The following is a 13,726-nucleotide window of genomic DNA, read 5'->3' on the forward strand; positions in this document are numbered from 1 at the left end:
ATATACGAGTCAGAATTAAAATTCCAACATGAAATCTTTTTGTTTGAAAAAAGGTCAATTTAAATTAGAATGATGTGAGTACTGCGATTCCAGTAACCGTCTTTATAGCTTCATACGTCCGAAACGTCCAACAGTTCCCCAACAACTCCATCCACCCAGTTCCACTTACTACTCTGTATGTGCCACACAACACAGAAGGTTCTGAACTGAGCTGATTCCCTGTTTCTCATTATAGTGAATGAGGGTTATCCATCCATTCTCTTCCACTTATCCTTATCAGGGTTGCAGGGAGACCGGAGCCTATCCCAGCTACCACAGGGCAACATGCACTGTACACAGCCCTCCTCAGGCTGTCAATGTGACCCAGGGCTAACACAGACAGTCAACCAATCACACTCACATTCAGACCTGTGGGCAATTTGGAATCACCAAATAACCTAACCCCACTAACTGAATGAAGACAAAAGTTTGCCCCATGATTCAAGCTTGTAGAGCCACCTTCATCAGCAAGTCATTTTCTCTATGACTGAGTCACTGCAACACCTTAGCTCTTGTTTATGCCATTTTTTGGATTTGTTCTGTGCTTGGGATCATCATCCTGCTGAATGACCCACTTTCAGATGCCCAGGTCCATCACTGTGCTGACAGTCGGTATAAGGCAGGGGTGTCCAACTCCAGGCCTCGAGGGCCGGTGTCCTGCAGGTTTGTGTGTCAAGATGCAATTTCACAAACCTAAATTAGGTTGTTTTTTTGTTGTTTGTTTGTTTTTTTAAACAGAGAAGAGGTTTTTCCCTCCACACTTGCTGATGATTGATGCGTTTGATTAGCAGCACCTTAATTCCTATAGAAGCAGGGTGGATGTACAGAGGTTTTTATTGGACTCCCGTGAAACTTTTTTCACACTGACTGTAAATTTCTACAAAGTGAAAAATCACTTTTCATACTCATTGCAATAAATAGTTACAACTTTGAAAATTCTTTGCTTTAAGCCATGTCTACACAACAAGTCATACGTTTGTCACACATCACTTTGAAGTGTATGCTGGTCGTGTGTGAACATTCCAGGCTGTACAGGTATCCTTCACTTGTGCTCTTAAAGTTCTCTAAACATTTCCTTGAGAAAGCATTTGCAGAAAAACGTCTGTGTAAAAGTAGTTCTCACACATGGACTGACAAAAACGTGTAAATCTGGAGGTCAGCTCTTCCAGTCCCAGGGGACACACAGGTCTCCATCTTGCATGACAGAGTAGAAGTGAGAAACACAGATCTGGAGGCCTTGCATGTGGGGGGAGCGCTGCTCCAACAGTCTTTCACAGCATTGAATCATCTGGGCAGGGCTGACACTGGGCTCCTTAGACAAGCTCCTCAGAGACAGAGTTTCAAGACACAGCTTCACCACAGCCTCCTCCTCTGCCTGCAGTCTGCACACAAACAGGCAAGTAACAAAGTCAATGTACAGAACAAACAGGATTCTTAATAAGCACCAGATATCAAAACTCTTAGTCTCTTTTATGCTCATGTTGTTGTATTAGTGTTACCATGATTGAGTTCCTATAATGAACTCTGCTAGAGCTGCTTCAGCAGTTACCTGTGACTGATCACTGCCTTCACATATTAATTCTCTGGAAACATCCTGGATTGTTGATTACCTGACAGGAAGACCACAATATGTGCGTCTCCCACAGTGTGTGTCTGACAAGGTAACCAGCAACACAGGGGCACCACAAGGGACTGTCCTCTCCCCCTTCCTCCTCACCCTCTACACCACAGACTTCAGCCACTGCACAGAGACCTCCATCTTCAGAAGTTTTCTGATGACTCCGCGGTGGTTGGATGCATCAGCAGGGATGATGAGACAGAGTACCGGGCTGTGGTCGACTCCTTTGTCATGTGATGTGAGCAGAATCATCTGCAGCTCAACGTGGCAAAGACCAAGGAGTTGATTGAGGACTTTAGGGAGGACAGGAAACACTTGACCCCTGTTTCAATCAAGGGGGTCAGTGTTGACATTGTGGAGGACTATAAATACCTCAGAGTATACACTGACAATATACTGGACTGGGCTAAAAACACCACAGCACTTTACAGGAAGGGCCAGAGTCGTCTTTATTTTCTGAGGCAGCTGAGGTCCTTCAACATCTGTCGGACAATGCTGAGGATTTTCTATGAGTCTGTTGTGGCCAGTGCAATCCTCTACGCCGCTGCATGCTGGGGCAGCAGGCTGAGGGCCACAGATGCCAACAGACTCAATAAACTGATCCATAAGGCCAGCAATGTTGTGGGGATGGAGCTGGACTCTCTTAGGGTGGTGTCGGAGAGGCGGATGTTGCCCAAAATAAAGACAATGTTGGACAACACCTCCCACCCACTCCATGACATGACGTGCCGGCTAGTCACAGGAGCACGTTTAGTGAGAGACTGAGATTACCGAAAAGCACCACTGAACGACTGTGGCCGACTCCCTGTACAACTCCTCCACCTCACTCACTGTTTACTGCAACAGCTACACACGCTCTTTTCTACTCTGGAATATTGCCGTCAATTTCTTGATAATTATTTATACCACATCTGTTAGTCCTTGATATTTATTACTTGGTGACTTGGATATATTGTATATATTGTGCTATTCCTCTTATCTTAACATAGTGTGTTGATAAATAGTCTAGTTTGTTTTTGTTAATGCTACTGTACTGGAGCAACTGTAACCCACATAATTTCCCTAGAGATTAATAAAGTATTCTGGTTCTGATTGATTAAGCAAATTGACAAAAAGATCTCACATTCTAATAGTAAACACAGTGACTGAATATACTAAAAATAAAAACTAGTCATTTCAATCAGCAAACAGGCTGCAAAGTCTACATCACACTCACTGGTTTTTGCGTTGGATGCGCCGTCGGGCTTCAGGGGCATGGTTCTGAAGGAAGACCTGTAGTATAGGAAGATCACATTTGATGGGAATAATGAAGTGTCCCATCTCATGAAGACTGGGGTTAGAGCGGTCACTGGAGGAGACACAAACATTACCACTAAGTAAACTGCACGTGCTTGTGATGGTCAGTAGTTACAAGGGTTTCGTACTTTTCCAGCAACATGGTGAGGCCCTGCAGACTCCTGGGGTGTAGACGAAGGTGGTGGGACATCAAGCGTTTGTGGAAGGTGTTTAGGGAACTGTAGTGCTCAGCTATGGGCTGAACTGGTCCCAGTCTGTCCATGTGCACCACTTGGGTCCCACCCAGGAGGAGGCTGATCCTCTCCTTCAGCCAGTGCGTCTGTTGCTGCAGGCTGTGATAACCGGGCAGCTGCTCAAAAAGCTGGAGGCACACAGCAGGGGTCAGAAAGCAAAAGGCAGCACAGAGACTATGCATGACAGCAGGAGAGCCGCAGCTGCATTACTTTTGTCCACTGATGATGAACATCCATGGTTCCCAGCATGACGTGTCCAGAGGCATCCATCCCTGACTGGTCAGCAAACACAACCGTATGTCCTGGTAAGAAGACGGAGGAGTACGTTAAAACTGTTCTACACATCTACACTTGGACGCAATGGTAATGCTCCCAAAATGATGAGATACCCACTCTTTCCACAGAAACAGGTCTCTAAGATATGAAACTGATCACTGTCTGAAAACACATCAGAGGTCAATAAGAAAACCTCAAGCTGGACGTCTATACGGACGAGAGGACGTGACATCGTTTGGTGAGAACAGTGTTAGATTGAAATAATCGTGCTAAAACAAGAGTTTACATGTTCTTTAACATCTTTAATAACCAAAAATATAAATCAAAGTCTTATTGATATGCTGAATGAGTAACGCAGTTTGAGTATGATTCGACCCTGGCAGATCAGGCTGGCTGCAGGAACGTGTCTCCAGCCCATCGTTATGGTTAAGTTGTATTTGCTCAACACAGAATCACAATATAAATGTGATTTTGGTAAAAGTTAATAATAATGCTTAACTGCTTAGAAACTGATCAGAATATAATCAGGTATAAGTTTAACAATTACAACTAATAAGAAAAGATAATCTATGACATGATTCTGATAAAAAGGATCTCACTGAGATTTTGTACAGAGTGGCCTGTTCGGGCAAAGATGGCCTTGGCAGCTGTGTGTGTGTGTGTGTGTGTGTGTGTGTGTGTGTGTGTGTGTGTGTGTGTGTGTGTGTGTGTGTGTGTGTGTGTGTGTGTGTGAGAGAGAGGATGGGAGGGGGGAGTGAGTGACACACTAAGAAGCCATGCATCATTTTAAAACAAGTTATAGTGTGATTAACAAACCACAAGCCAGTTTTGGAGGCTGTGGACTGGAGGGCCAGGCCCACTGCCTGCCACCCAATCAACTAAGCACCAAATCCCTACGGCCCCTCCTGTGGATGGTGAGCCCACAGGAGGAGGGAACCATGTCGCTATTCCCAGATGTGCCCAGCCAAGAGACCCCTGAATTATTCCCCTTCAGGTAAGGGACTTGTTCCCGAGTTAGGGATGAGTGGAACACAAGATTGACAGACAGTTCCTACCGTCGGTCACAAGCTCTAAAAGAATGAGGCTGATATAAGATATAAGCGTCAGAAATGAGTCTCCTTTGAAGAGTGGCTGGACTGTGGCTTAGAGACAGAGGGAGGAGCTCGCTCATTGGACAGGAGCTAAGAGTCGCTGTTCCTGCAGATGGAGCCCGTTGAGGTGGTTTGGCCACCTGAGATGCCTCCTAGCTGAGGTTGTCAAACACACTGTTATAAAAAGAAGAAGTGAGGAAAAGTGTTGTTATGTAATGAGTTAAAACGAGATCATGTTGGAATCAAAACTAAATATCATGACTCCTTGTGTTCAATTTATTTCGATCATGTGAATGATCTACAGTCCAAAGTTCATGTGAGTGAGGTAATGATAAACACTGTTGAAGTAAAGCAGCATTAACTGAATGAGCATGAAGTATAACATGTTTGTTTTAATGTATGATGGAATTAATGATAAATACGGTTGAAGTAAAATGGTTCTTATATAGAGCTTTTCTATTTTATTTGGACACTTAAAGCACTTTATACAACTGGTGTCAGTCACCCATTCACACAGGCATTTTTTTCCAATGTAAGTTTTCTTTCTATCATTCACACACATTCATACTCTGATGGATGCATCAGAGAGCAACTTGGGATCAACAGCCAGGTATCGAACCACCAACCTTCGGACCTACCCCACCTTCTGAGGTACAACGTAGAATAGAAGAAAACGTAATGAAGTCCTTTTAAAGTTTCAATTTTGTTTTAAATCATGGTGATGTATGGTGACGGGGGCGTGGGGGGTGGCTAGAGATCAGGTGATTTAATGTCGTAACGGGGGAGGCCAGATGTCATCTCAGAAGGTGTGACGTCCAGGAAGAGCAGGAAGAGGACTGAGAACGAAGAGATAAGTGAGATGCTGCTTTCCTGGTAGACGATTATTATCAACAGAAACAGAGATAAGTCCACTTCAGGCCTGGATGTGCCCGTTTTCTCCTCAATCTCTCTCCTCTCAAGATCAGGGCAAAATCAGCCTTAGCTCAGAGTAGGTAATTTAGATCATTCAAGTATTTGATTCTGTCCCAAAAGGTTGATTCTGTTCATCTGGATGTTTTCAGTGGGAGAAACATTTCATTCGGTGACTCTTTCAGTCTCAGCTGACTGCAGGTCTCCAACCTTATAAACAGCCATTCCCCAAATCTTTGTGAAGTGTACTCATGACCATTGATCAGTGGTTGTTGATCAATGGACATGAGAATTTGCATATCAGTGATCAAGGAGCTGACCTCCCAGCCCATTGTTCCTTCAGTGGGCTGGTTTCACTCATTGTACAAATGTCCTGTTTATAAGGTTGTAGACCTGCAGTCAGCTGAGACTGAAGACGTCACCTGGTGATGATGAAACGTTTCTCCCACTGAAAACGTCCAGATGAACAGAATCAACCTTCTGGGATTTACTTACCTGGATGACTGAGCATGCATCAAGATATTTGATTCTGTGTATATTATTACTTGCTTTGGCTTTTGCTTTGGTCCAGCGAATAAAATTTCCCGTATTTAAAAGCTTGAAATGTGGACATTCATTTTGTGAAACAGTAAAGGTAAAAACCTGCATATTATTATAATATCACTCAAAGGGTTCTTATAGGTTACTATCCTTAGAAATCAACAGATCCTTGGAGCCTAATTTTACGAGCCAGGACATTTAACCCAGTTAGTTACCAAGTGCACAGATTTAGAGGAGAGCTGCTTATAGAAGCCTGAATTCAAAGACACCCTCAAAATCAATGAGGTGGAAGGTTAGTCCAATTTTGCCCCCTTATGTTCCTGTATGCATGCCTGAATGTCAGGGCACGCTCCTAATGAGATGTCCTGGGGATCTCCTCCTAGATGTGGACCAGGACATCACTGAGTTCCTGCACAACTGGTGGTGTCGTACTCTCACCACTGATGCTGACACCTGTTGTGCACCAGGAGGAACCCAGAACCACTGCACCAGTGTAGGGTCTAACAATGGGTCCAAGGATTTCATCCTTATACCGAATGACAGTCAGGCTGCTGTTGTACAGCCTGTAGAGGTCTGTTTGGTCAGAGACACTAACAATGGGGTACATCACAATAGCTAGAATCAATTGAACCTGTTGGAGATCATAGAGAATATGGAAAACACTGCTGTGCTTCTTTCTTCTTATGGTTAAGGGATCTCAAGATTTTGAGGGCATTTCCACTGCACTACATACATGTATGGACAGTTACACAGTTGTTGTCCTTTTGCCTCTGTACACAACCAAATTATAATTTAAATCAAATCAAATCAAAATATCACTTAAGTGTAGACTTTCCACTTCAATTTAAAGGCTTGGTTTATGTAAAGGTTTTATATTAATGGCTAATATAATTATTTAGTATTTACAGCAAGTTTTATCCATGGTCGCCCACTTTCAAAGGTTCAAAAGCACCTGGACACTGCACTTCCTGTTTATACCCCATCTCTGTCTGACCAACCTATCCACATTATAAGAACCAATCACAGCACAGGATCCCTGTAGGAGGTCCAACAGGATCAGCACCTGTAAGCTGTCACTCATGATAAACTCTGTACAACAATGTGTGGTAGCTAGCTTAAACGCTGTAACAATAGGCATGCCTGTTAAAGCCACAGGGAATCTCTTGATGCTTCTAAAACATTTATTGTTGCTAGCTAGGGTTGCCTTTCAGATAAAAACTGACTCAGTGACTCACAAAGTTCTCACTCTCCCTCACACATCTACAGTGGTATGCAAAAGTTTGGGCACCCCTGATAATTTTCATGATTTTTCTTCATAAATCATTGTTTGTTTGGATCAGCAATTTCATGTAAATATATCATATAGCAGACGTTTATAGGATTTACAGAAAGTGTGTAATAGTTACTTAAACTAAATTAGGCAGGTGCATAAATTTGGTCATGAAGCTGACTGAGAGAAGGCCGAGGGTTTGCAGAGCAAAGTGTGGCTACTTTCAGGAATCTAAGATATAAAACATATATATTATGTGAAGACATAAGGTAATTCCACACATCGTGTTTCATATATTTGATGTCTTCATCATGTGTCTACAATCGAGAAAGTACTAGAAATAAAGAAAAACGATTAAATGAGGAGGTGTGTCCAAACTTTGACATCACATGGATAGTCAGGTGCATGTGCATCGTTTACCTGGAGAACACCTGGTAGCAGAATGCACTATGGGAAAAAGCCAGTGAAGGCAGTGTGATGCTACTGTACTGGGAAACCTTTTGTTTTGCCATCCATGTGGCAGTTACTTTGGCATTTATCCCCTACCCTAATCACTGTTGCAGACCATGTGCACCCTTTCCTGGAACAGTATTCCCTGGTAGCTGTGAGCGCAACAACACGTTTGAGGTACTGACTCGGCCTGCAGCTCAGCAGGGCTCATTCCAACCAAGCATCTGTGCTGTGCTGCACACAAGTCAGATACATTAAGGCCTGACTTCACAATTTACAGCACTTAAAGGATCTGTTGCTAACGTGTTGGTCACACACAGTCCAGGCCTTGATGGGTCGGGGCTGTTAGCAGGTGGTCATAAATGTTATGCCTGATCATTGTATGTGTGTCTGAGTATTTAAAGAAGATGACACTTAGAGATTTAATTTACAGTGATATGTTCCTTGATCACAGTGTGTTACCTGTATTAATGAAATCTACTGGACATTTGAAAACACTACAGAGAAAAAATAAAAAGTAGAAAAATACAAGTAACAAAAACAGTGGTACCAAGTCATCAGTACTCAGCTTAAACACTCTGCTGTATTTGGGGTTTTTTGCATTACATAAGAACATTTTAAATCGGTTGTCTTTTGTAGACTTTGCTGTTTTGTCGCTGTATTTTTTGCACATTAGAAAACTTAAAACTAGTTTAGTTATCAAGGTTATTTTTTGTACTGTTCAAATCTTTGAAAAAATAAAATAAAATAAGCCTCTATATTTATTTCACCCATGGTATTAAAATGGTATTAAGTGTTTTCTTTGTTATCTGTATCAAATTCTATCATCATAGCAACCCTGTGAGCCCTATGGCATCTCAAAGAAGAAAACAGAGCACTGTCGTGGTGTCAGGCAGGAAAACTGTGAAAATAATTTTTTTTATCCCAGTACTGAAACAAACTGTATCATACTTATGTTAGTTTGTCCAATTACTTTTGAGCTTCCAGAGGTACTACAGATAAACAATGAATGCAGTACTTTTATTAAACCCTTGAAGTGAAGCTGAAAGTCTCCATTTCAGTCACATTTTGACGGCTTAATTAAAAATCCACTGTGTTGGAGTAAAGGCCTGTATCACACATAACGGGTACGTGACAGAGGACTGACAGCGGTAACAGCCATGAACCTTTTTACCAGATGGACAGACAACAGTTCAGAGATCTGTGTTACTAATGAACACAGCTTGCTTGTAATCTCTCAGTGAGATTATTTACCTTGCAGGTTGATCAGAGCCTCGGGGTTCTGGTGAGACAGGCGGCTCAGACTCTGAAGCTGACAGTACCTGTGGGAGACTCCCCAGCTGCGCTGCCATCTGCACCACACAGCTGATCTCATCATTCAGTAACAGTAACATGTACACAGCTTCTTACAGTTTAACGCACAGAATAAAAGCCTCTGTGCCCTCAGGAACAACAGGACGGGCAACCTCTGAAACAGTAAAGACGGCTGTACCTGATATCTGTCAGATTAAATCTGCGACACAGCTCCCTCTTCAGTCTATTCAGTTCTTCTCTCCGAGGAAGGCTTGCATCGTGTTTCTTTGTGGCTTCAGGTTCGTTGTTTCTCAACCACACACTGACAAAAAAGACAAAGAGGTTTTTCCCTTTAAATCATGTACAAGTCATTACATATAATTGCTGTAGTTATGAAAAACTGTCATCACCATCTTAGTAAAATGTATTTATGTTGTTATATATGTCACATTATTCTGAAGTCTCCCTCTCTAGAACTGTGTGAACTATAAATACACTCAAATTCTCACAAAGTACTTTCACATTATTTCATTTAAATATAAGAGACCATGTATGCACACATTAGCATTAGCATGAACCCTTGCTAACCACTAAATAAAAATAAAATCCACAGCAAACACAGCACTGTGTCTACATGATCACAAACAGCAGTTTCTGGGTTTAGAAGGTTTAAACACTTCCTACAGTTGAGATGTGACAACCGCTACCAGAGCGTAGGCTACCAGAGCGTAGGCTACCTGAGCGTAGGCTACCTGAGCGTAGGCTACCTGAGCGTAGGCTCGGCTCTCTGGGCCTGCTGCAGCTCCTGCTCGGGGTCTTTGAAGCCCGTGAAGGTGTAATAGCTTTTATCCCATTTGATGGTTCTGTAGAAAGGCTTCCCCGTCTCAGTCGGACTTTTACTTGCTGCTTTACTCGCCGTTAGTCCTTTCATGTGCTCCACGGGCAGGCTGCAGCTCGTCAAAACATCCATCACTGTGCTCAAAACATCGTTTGTGTGCAGAGTAAAGCTGACTGAGCGGAAGCCTGAGAAGCAAACAGGAGCAATTTTACGTTAAAAAAACAACAACAAAAACACTCACTGGTACTTTGAGCATTTTTAAAAGAAATGCACCTGAGCTGAGGAGTTCTGGCTGCACCTTACTGCTGCACTTTGTGTTCCTTATATAAAAGGTGAGCTTCATGGGTTGAACTGAACGTGAGCCGGGCTTCTGCAAGTTCTCCAGATAGCCATTCAGCCTCTTTAGCGAGTTCTCATTCACCTCCTGTAACACAGAGGTACCAGAACTTACATCATGGCAGCTCGTACCAACAAACGTCTGACACAGTGTTGTATGTACACAGATTATAAAGTCATATTTAATGATAATATCACATCATATTACTTTATATTGTATATGGATCACAGAGCACATAGATGATAAGTATACTGAACACAGTGGATTGTCTGCTGTGCCTATAAGGCGTCACACACATGTAAACCTGACAGTTAAGACAGTTTTTGAACTGTTACTTTATGATCATATGTTGCCAATAACACATATTTGGATTTATGTCATGACAGATATGAGACCTACCCGTTCTTTGGGATATTTACCGAAGAAGTCTGGGTGGACTGCAAAATAAAAGGGCCTGAGAGCATTTACAGCCTCTGCCCCTGACAGAGCTCTCTGTTGTACAGCATGTGTGGCAACATGCTTCCGCTGCAGCCTGCACAGAGAAAGACAGACGTTACAGAAAAGAGGCTAATTTACATCATTAAACCCTGCTCTCAATAACTGACATAGACGTAACTCCAGCTGGCTGCAACAATGGGCTTTTTGTTCAAACTGAGTAAATACTGTCGCCCACTTTCACTGTTATCTATGATACTCCCTAACTAGAAGTTATCCAAGTTTACTTCAGTTAACCAAGTCAGACAGTTGTAATGAAAACATAAACACAGTGCCAGCTGTTTATCAGCAGCTTATGCAGTAACCATGGTAACCACGGACACTGAGTGGCTGGATCAACGCAGGCCAGACTTTGGGAAGTACCCCTCATGTCTCTTTGAAACTAAAAGACAGTCATTTATCAGCCGTGCGGTCAGTATTACAGCAGGGTCCTGCTGAAAAACTGCAAAACAAACGAAACGTGTTGATGATGAAAATAGCAGGTCTGCCTCTAAAGTGTTTCCTGATGGGCATCAGTAACAAAGTCATAGACACAAGTTTATATTTCTCATGTTGGGTAAAAACAATTGCACATTTATGATGTTGAAACAGGACACAGACACTGTAACTGCTGACCTCATATCAAACGTAGACTGAGCCCATGTTTGATGTTTTTATATCCAACCTTTACTCTCAAACCTTTAAACAGCAGCGAGTCTCAGCTGAGAGAATAAGTGTTCATATGATGGGGGAATATGATTTATGAGCAGCATGCAGCCTGCTGTACTGAAATCACTGAATGAAGAGCAAACAGTGTGTCGCATTGTCACGGGAAGATGCGTGTATAAATCTGGTGATTTATTAAATGTATAAATGTTATTATACTTCATTCTAATCTGCTGCTCAGTCTTTTATGCTGATGGAAGTACAGATAACAGAGCACACACAGCATGAACACCTGTTCAACCAATCACATTCATTTCACTTTGACCAGCCATGAAATGAAGCGTTCATCTCTTCCTCTTTTTATAACAGTGTTGCATTTGACTAGTATATTTTTATGTTCTTGTTTTGTTTTGTTTGCTGCAAACAGAAACAAAAAGTCAAGGAAAAAAGAAATTACACGCTATTAAAAAACCTGTTCACACACAGAGGTCTGAGCCATTTTCTAGAGAACTGATTGGTCAGAAGGTGGCAAATTCATACCTGCTGATTTCTTGATTTCTTACCTACTCTAGACCGTTACCATGGTGATTTACCTGGAGAAAAGTTTACCACCTTTGCAGTACAGAAAACCCTGGGTTAACCCTGAAGTTACCCAGATAAACCAAAACCTGCTTCACATGATAGGCATCAGCTCTCTGCCACAGCAAACTAAGGGTAAGAGAAATCAGAGTAATGTCTTTAACAATATCACAAAAGAGAGAGATAATGGCATGAGTCGGACAGCAGTACCTGACTAGACAGACAGATCGATAATGCAGCGACAGAAAAAGAGTTCTAAATAATATTAATGTTGTTAATGTTATTATTTTCAAAGTTCCAAATAAATTTAGTTTTAAAATATTTGAGAGTAGATTAGAATGTTTTCTGGTCCTAAACATGAAGTGTCAGAATTTCCCCAGTAATGTTACTGGGGAATAATCGGCTGGGGAATGCTGGGGGCGCTACTCGACCTGCAGAGACCAGAGATGACCATGTGACTGTCTTTAAGCTTGTTTTGCCCTGGTGTGTGTGTCTGTATCCAGACTGTGTAAAATACATTCAGCTCTCCTCAAACGTGTCATTGTCACTGCTCACCCCCCCCATCCCGCTTCTCTATGTGACACATCCGTACGCTATTCTCACCTTAATATAAATAAAAAATATTATTTTGAGTGCACTGTTTGTCAACAATGCATTCTTACAGGGGGTACATCATGTGTAATAAGAGAATGACACAGGGGAAAGTACTGAACACGTGCATGGAAAGTAGAGACAGCAGCTGAACTCAGAAAGCAGCTCTGCAATTTGCAGAGAACCTACTTTTAATGTTAAAATTTTTGCACTAAATTATATTAAAGACTGCATTAAATGTAAGTTATTGCAGATATGTCGATCCCAACAAAGGAAAATGAAACCCAAAAAGCCTTTTTAGCAACCTGATGTCTTTCGGAGTGCAGGTTATGAGACGATCATGAACTGAGACCCATATTGTAGCGTACATAACGATGTAGGTGCGCATTTTCAAACGCAGATGGGTGACCGCAGGAACACATCAAAGTAAAGATTCTGTTACATTTTCTGTCCATTGTTGAAAAACCAAAAGTCAAACTCAAAGTCATTTTGACACTTACGTTTTCTCAATATGCCTTCAACATGCGCATATTAGACTTTTTAAAAGGAGTTTTAAAACTGTCATTATGCTCCAGCCTGCACGTTATCATGTGATCGTACGTGTTGGGACAGTTTTACCTGATGGTGCATCGCAGAAGGGGGATTGCAGACATTGCTGACGCTGCTGGTCCAGAGATCAGCCTGTAATCACGGCCTTTTCAGTCGGTCCATCTGCATTTCCTTTATCAAAGTACTTCCATGGTTTGTTGCACTGGATCTGGCAGCAGCCTGGTACAGCTCAGCAGGGACTAAATCAGAGTAACTTCAGTTCGTCAAAAGAAAATCAACAGAAACAGATACCTAACGGTGTTAGCTAACTCTAATTTGTATTTACTCCTTTGAATCCCATGCTATCAAGTTATCTAAAAATATTAACAAATAGCAAACATTTGAAAACAGAACAACCACAGATTAAAATGTCTCTGTAGTTTCCTTTGTGATTTCTAATCAATGACAGCAACAAAACATGGTTCCACTTTGCTAGCCAGGCTAGCACATAAAGTTAGCATTGCTATGAGGTGGTGCTACGCCGCAAACAAAATCCAATAAACGACTTACAGTATGGTTGGTTGTTAAATTGTGACTGACAACAAAGTGACCTGTAACATCCCTGCCGTTAAGGTAGGACCGTTTTAGTTAGCGGCTGTGTGTTCTTCTTCTGTGATTGCTGGTACCAGCCAGCCGCA

General features: G+C 42.1%; 1 protein-coding gene across 4 annotated transcripts; it reads right to left on the reverse strand.

Annotated features, from left to right (window-relative positions):
• Nucleotides 1-855: 855 nt before the first annotated feature.
• Nucleotides 856-13,726, reverse strand: tcaim (T cell activation inhibitor, mitochondrial). 4 transcript variants are annotated; one of them, XM_031737464.2, is made up of 11 exons: nucleotides 13,599-13,726; nucleotides 13,119-13,288; nucleotides 10,610-10,722; nucleotides 10,127-10,277; nucleotides 9,783-10,038; nucleotides 9,215-9,337; nucleotides 8,977-9,074; nucleotides 3,397-3,488; nucleotides 3,082-3,314; nucleotides 2,874-3,005; nucleotides 856-1,421 (listed from the first exon to the last, which is right to left on the reverse strand). In XM_031737464.2, the coding sequence occupies exons 3-11, from the start codon at nucleotides 10,652-10,654 to the stop codon at nucleotides 1,196-1,198; spliced, it is 1,356 nt and encodes a 451-aa protein (XP_031593324.1). In that variant the 5' UTR covers nucleotides 10,655-10,722; nucleotides 13,119-13,288; nucleotides 13,599-13,726; the 3' UTR covers nucleotides 856-1,195. The 4 variants fall into 4 exon arrangements, with proteins under 4 accessions (XP_031593324.1, XP_031593323.1, XP_039475783.1 ...); XM_031737463.2 differs by having other exon boundaries at nucleotides 10,590-10,722; XM_039619850.1 differs by having other exon boundaries at nucleotides 1,246-1,421; nucleotides 2,874-2,929; nucleotides 10,590-10,722.

Source organism: Oreochromis aureus, linkage group 11 (assembly GCF_013358895.1).
Source record: "Oreochromis aureus strain Israel breed Guangdong linkage group 11, ZZ_aureus, whole genome shotgun sequence".
In the NCBI taxonomy this organism is placed as follows: domain Eukaryota; kingdom Metazoa; phylum Chordata; class Actinopteri; order Cichliformes; family Cichlidae; genus Oreochromis; species Oreochromis aureus.

What these genes read in the sequence shown, in the direction of transcription:
- tcaim (XM_031737463.2), bottom strand. Translation starts at nt 13,153, where the DNA reads ATGTCTGCAATCCCCCTTCTGCGATGCACCATCAG. An exon ending in AGAGCCGAGCCTACGCTCAG is followed by an intron (nt 9,338 to 9,782) that starts GTAGCCTACGCT and finishes CTTTTTTGTCAG; the next exon opens with TGTGTGGTTGAGAAACAACG. An exon ending in TTTAATCTGACAGATATCAG is followed by an intron (nt 9,075 to 9,214) that starts GTACAGCCGTCT and finishes TGTGTGGTGCAG; the next exon opens with ATGGCAGCGCAGCTGGGGAG.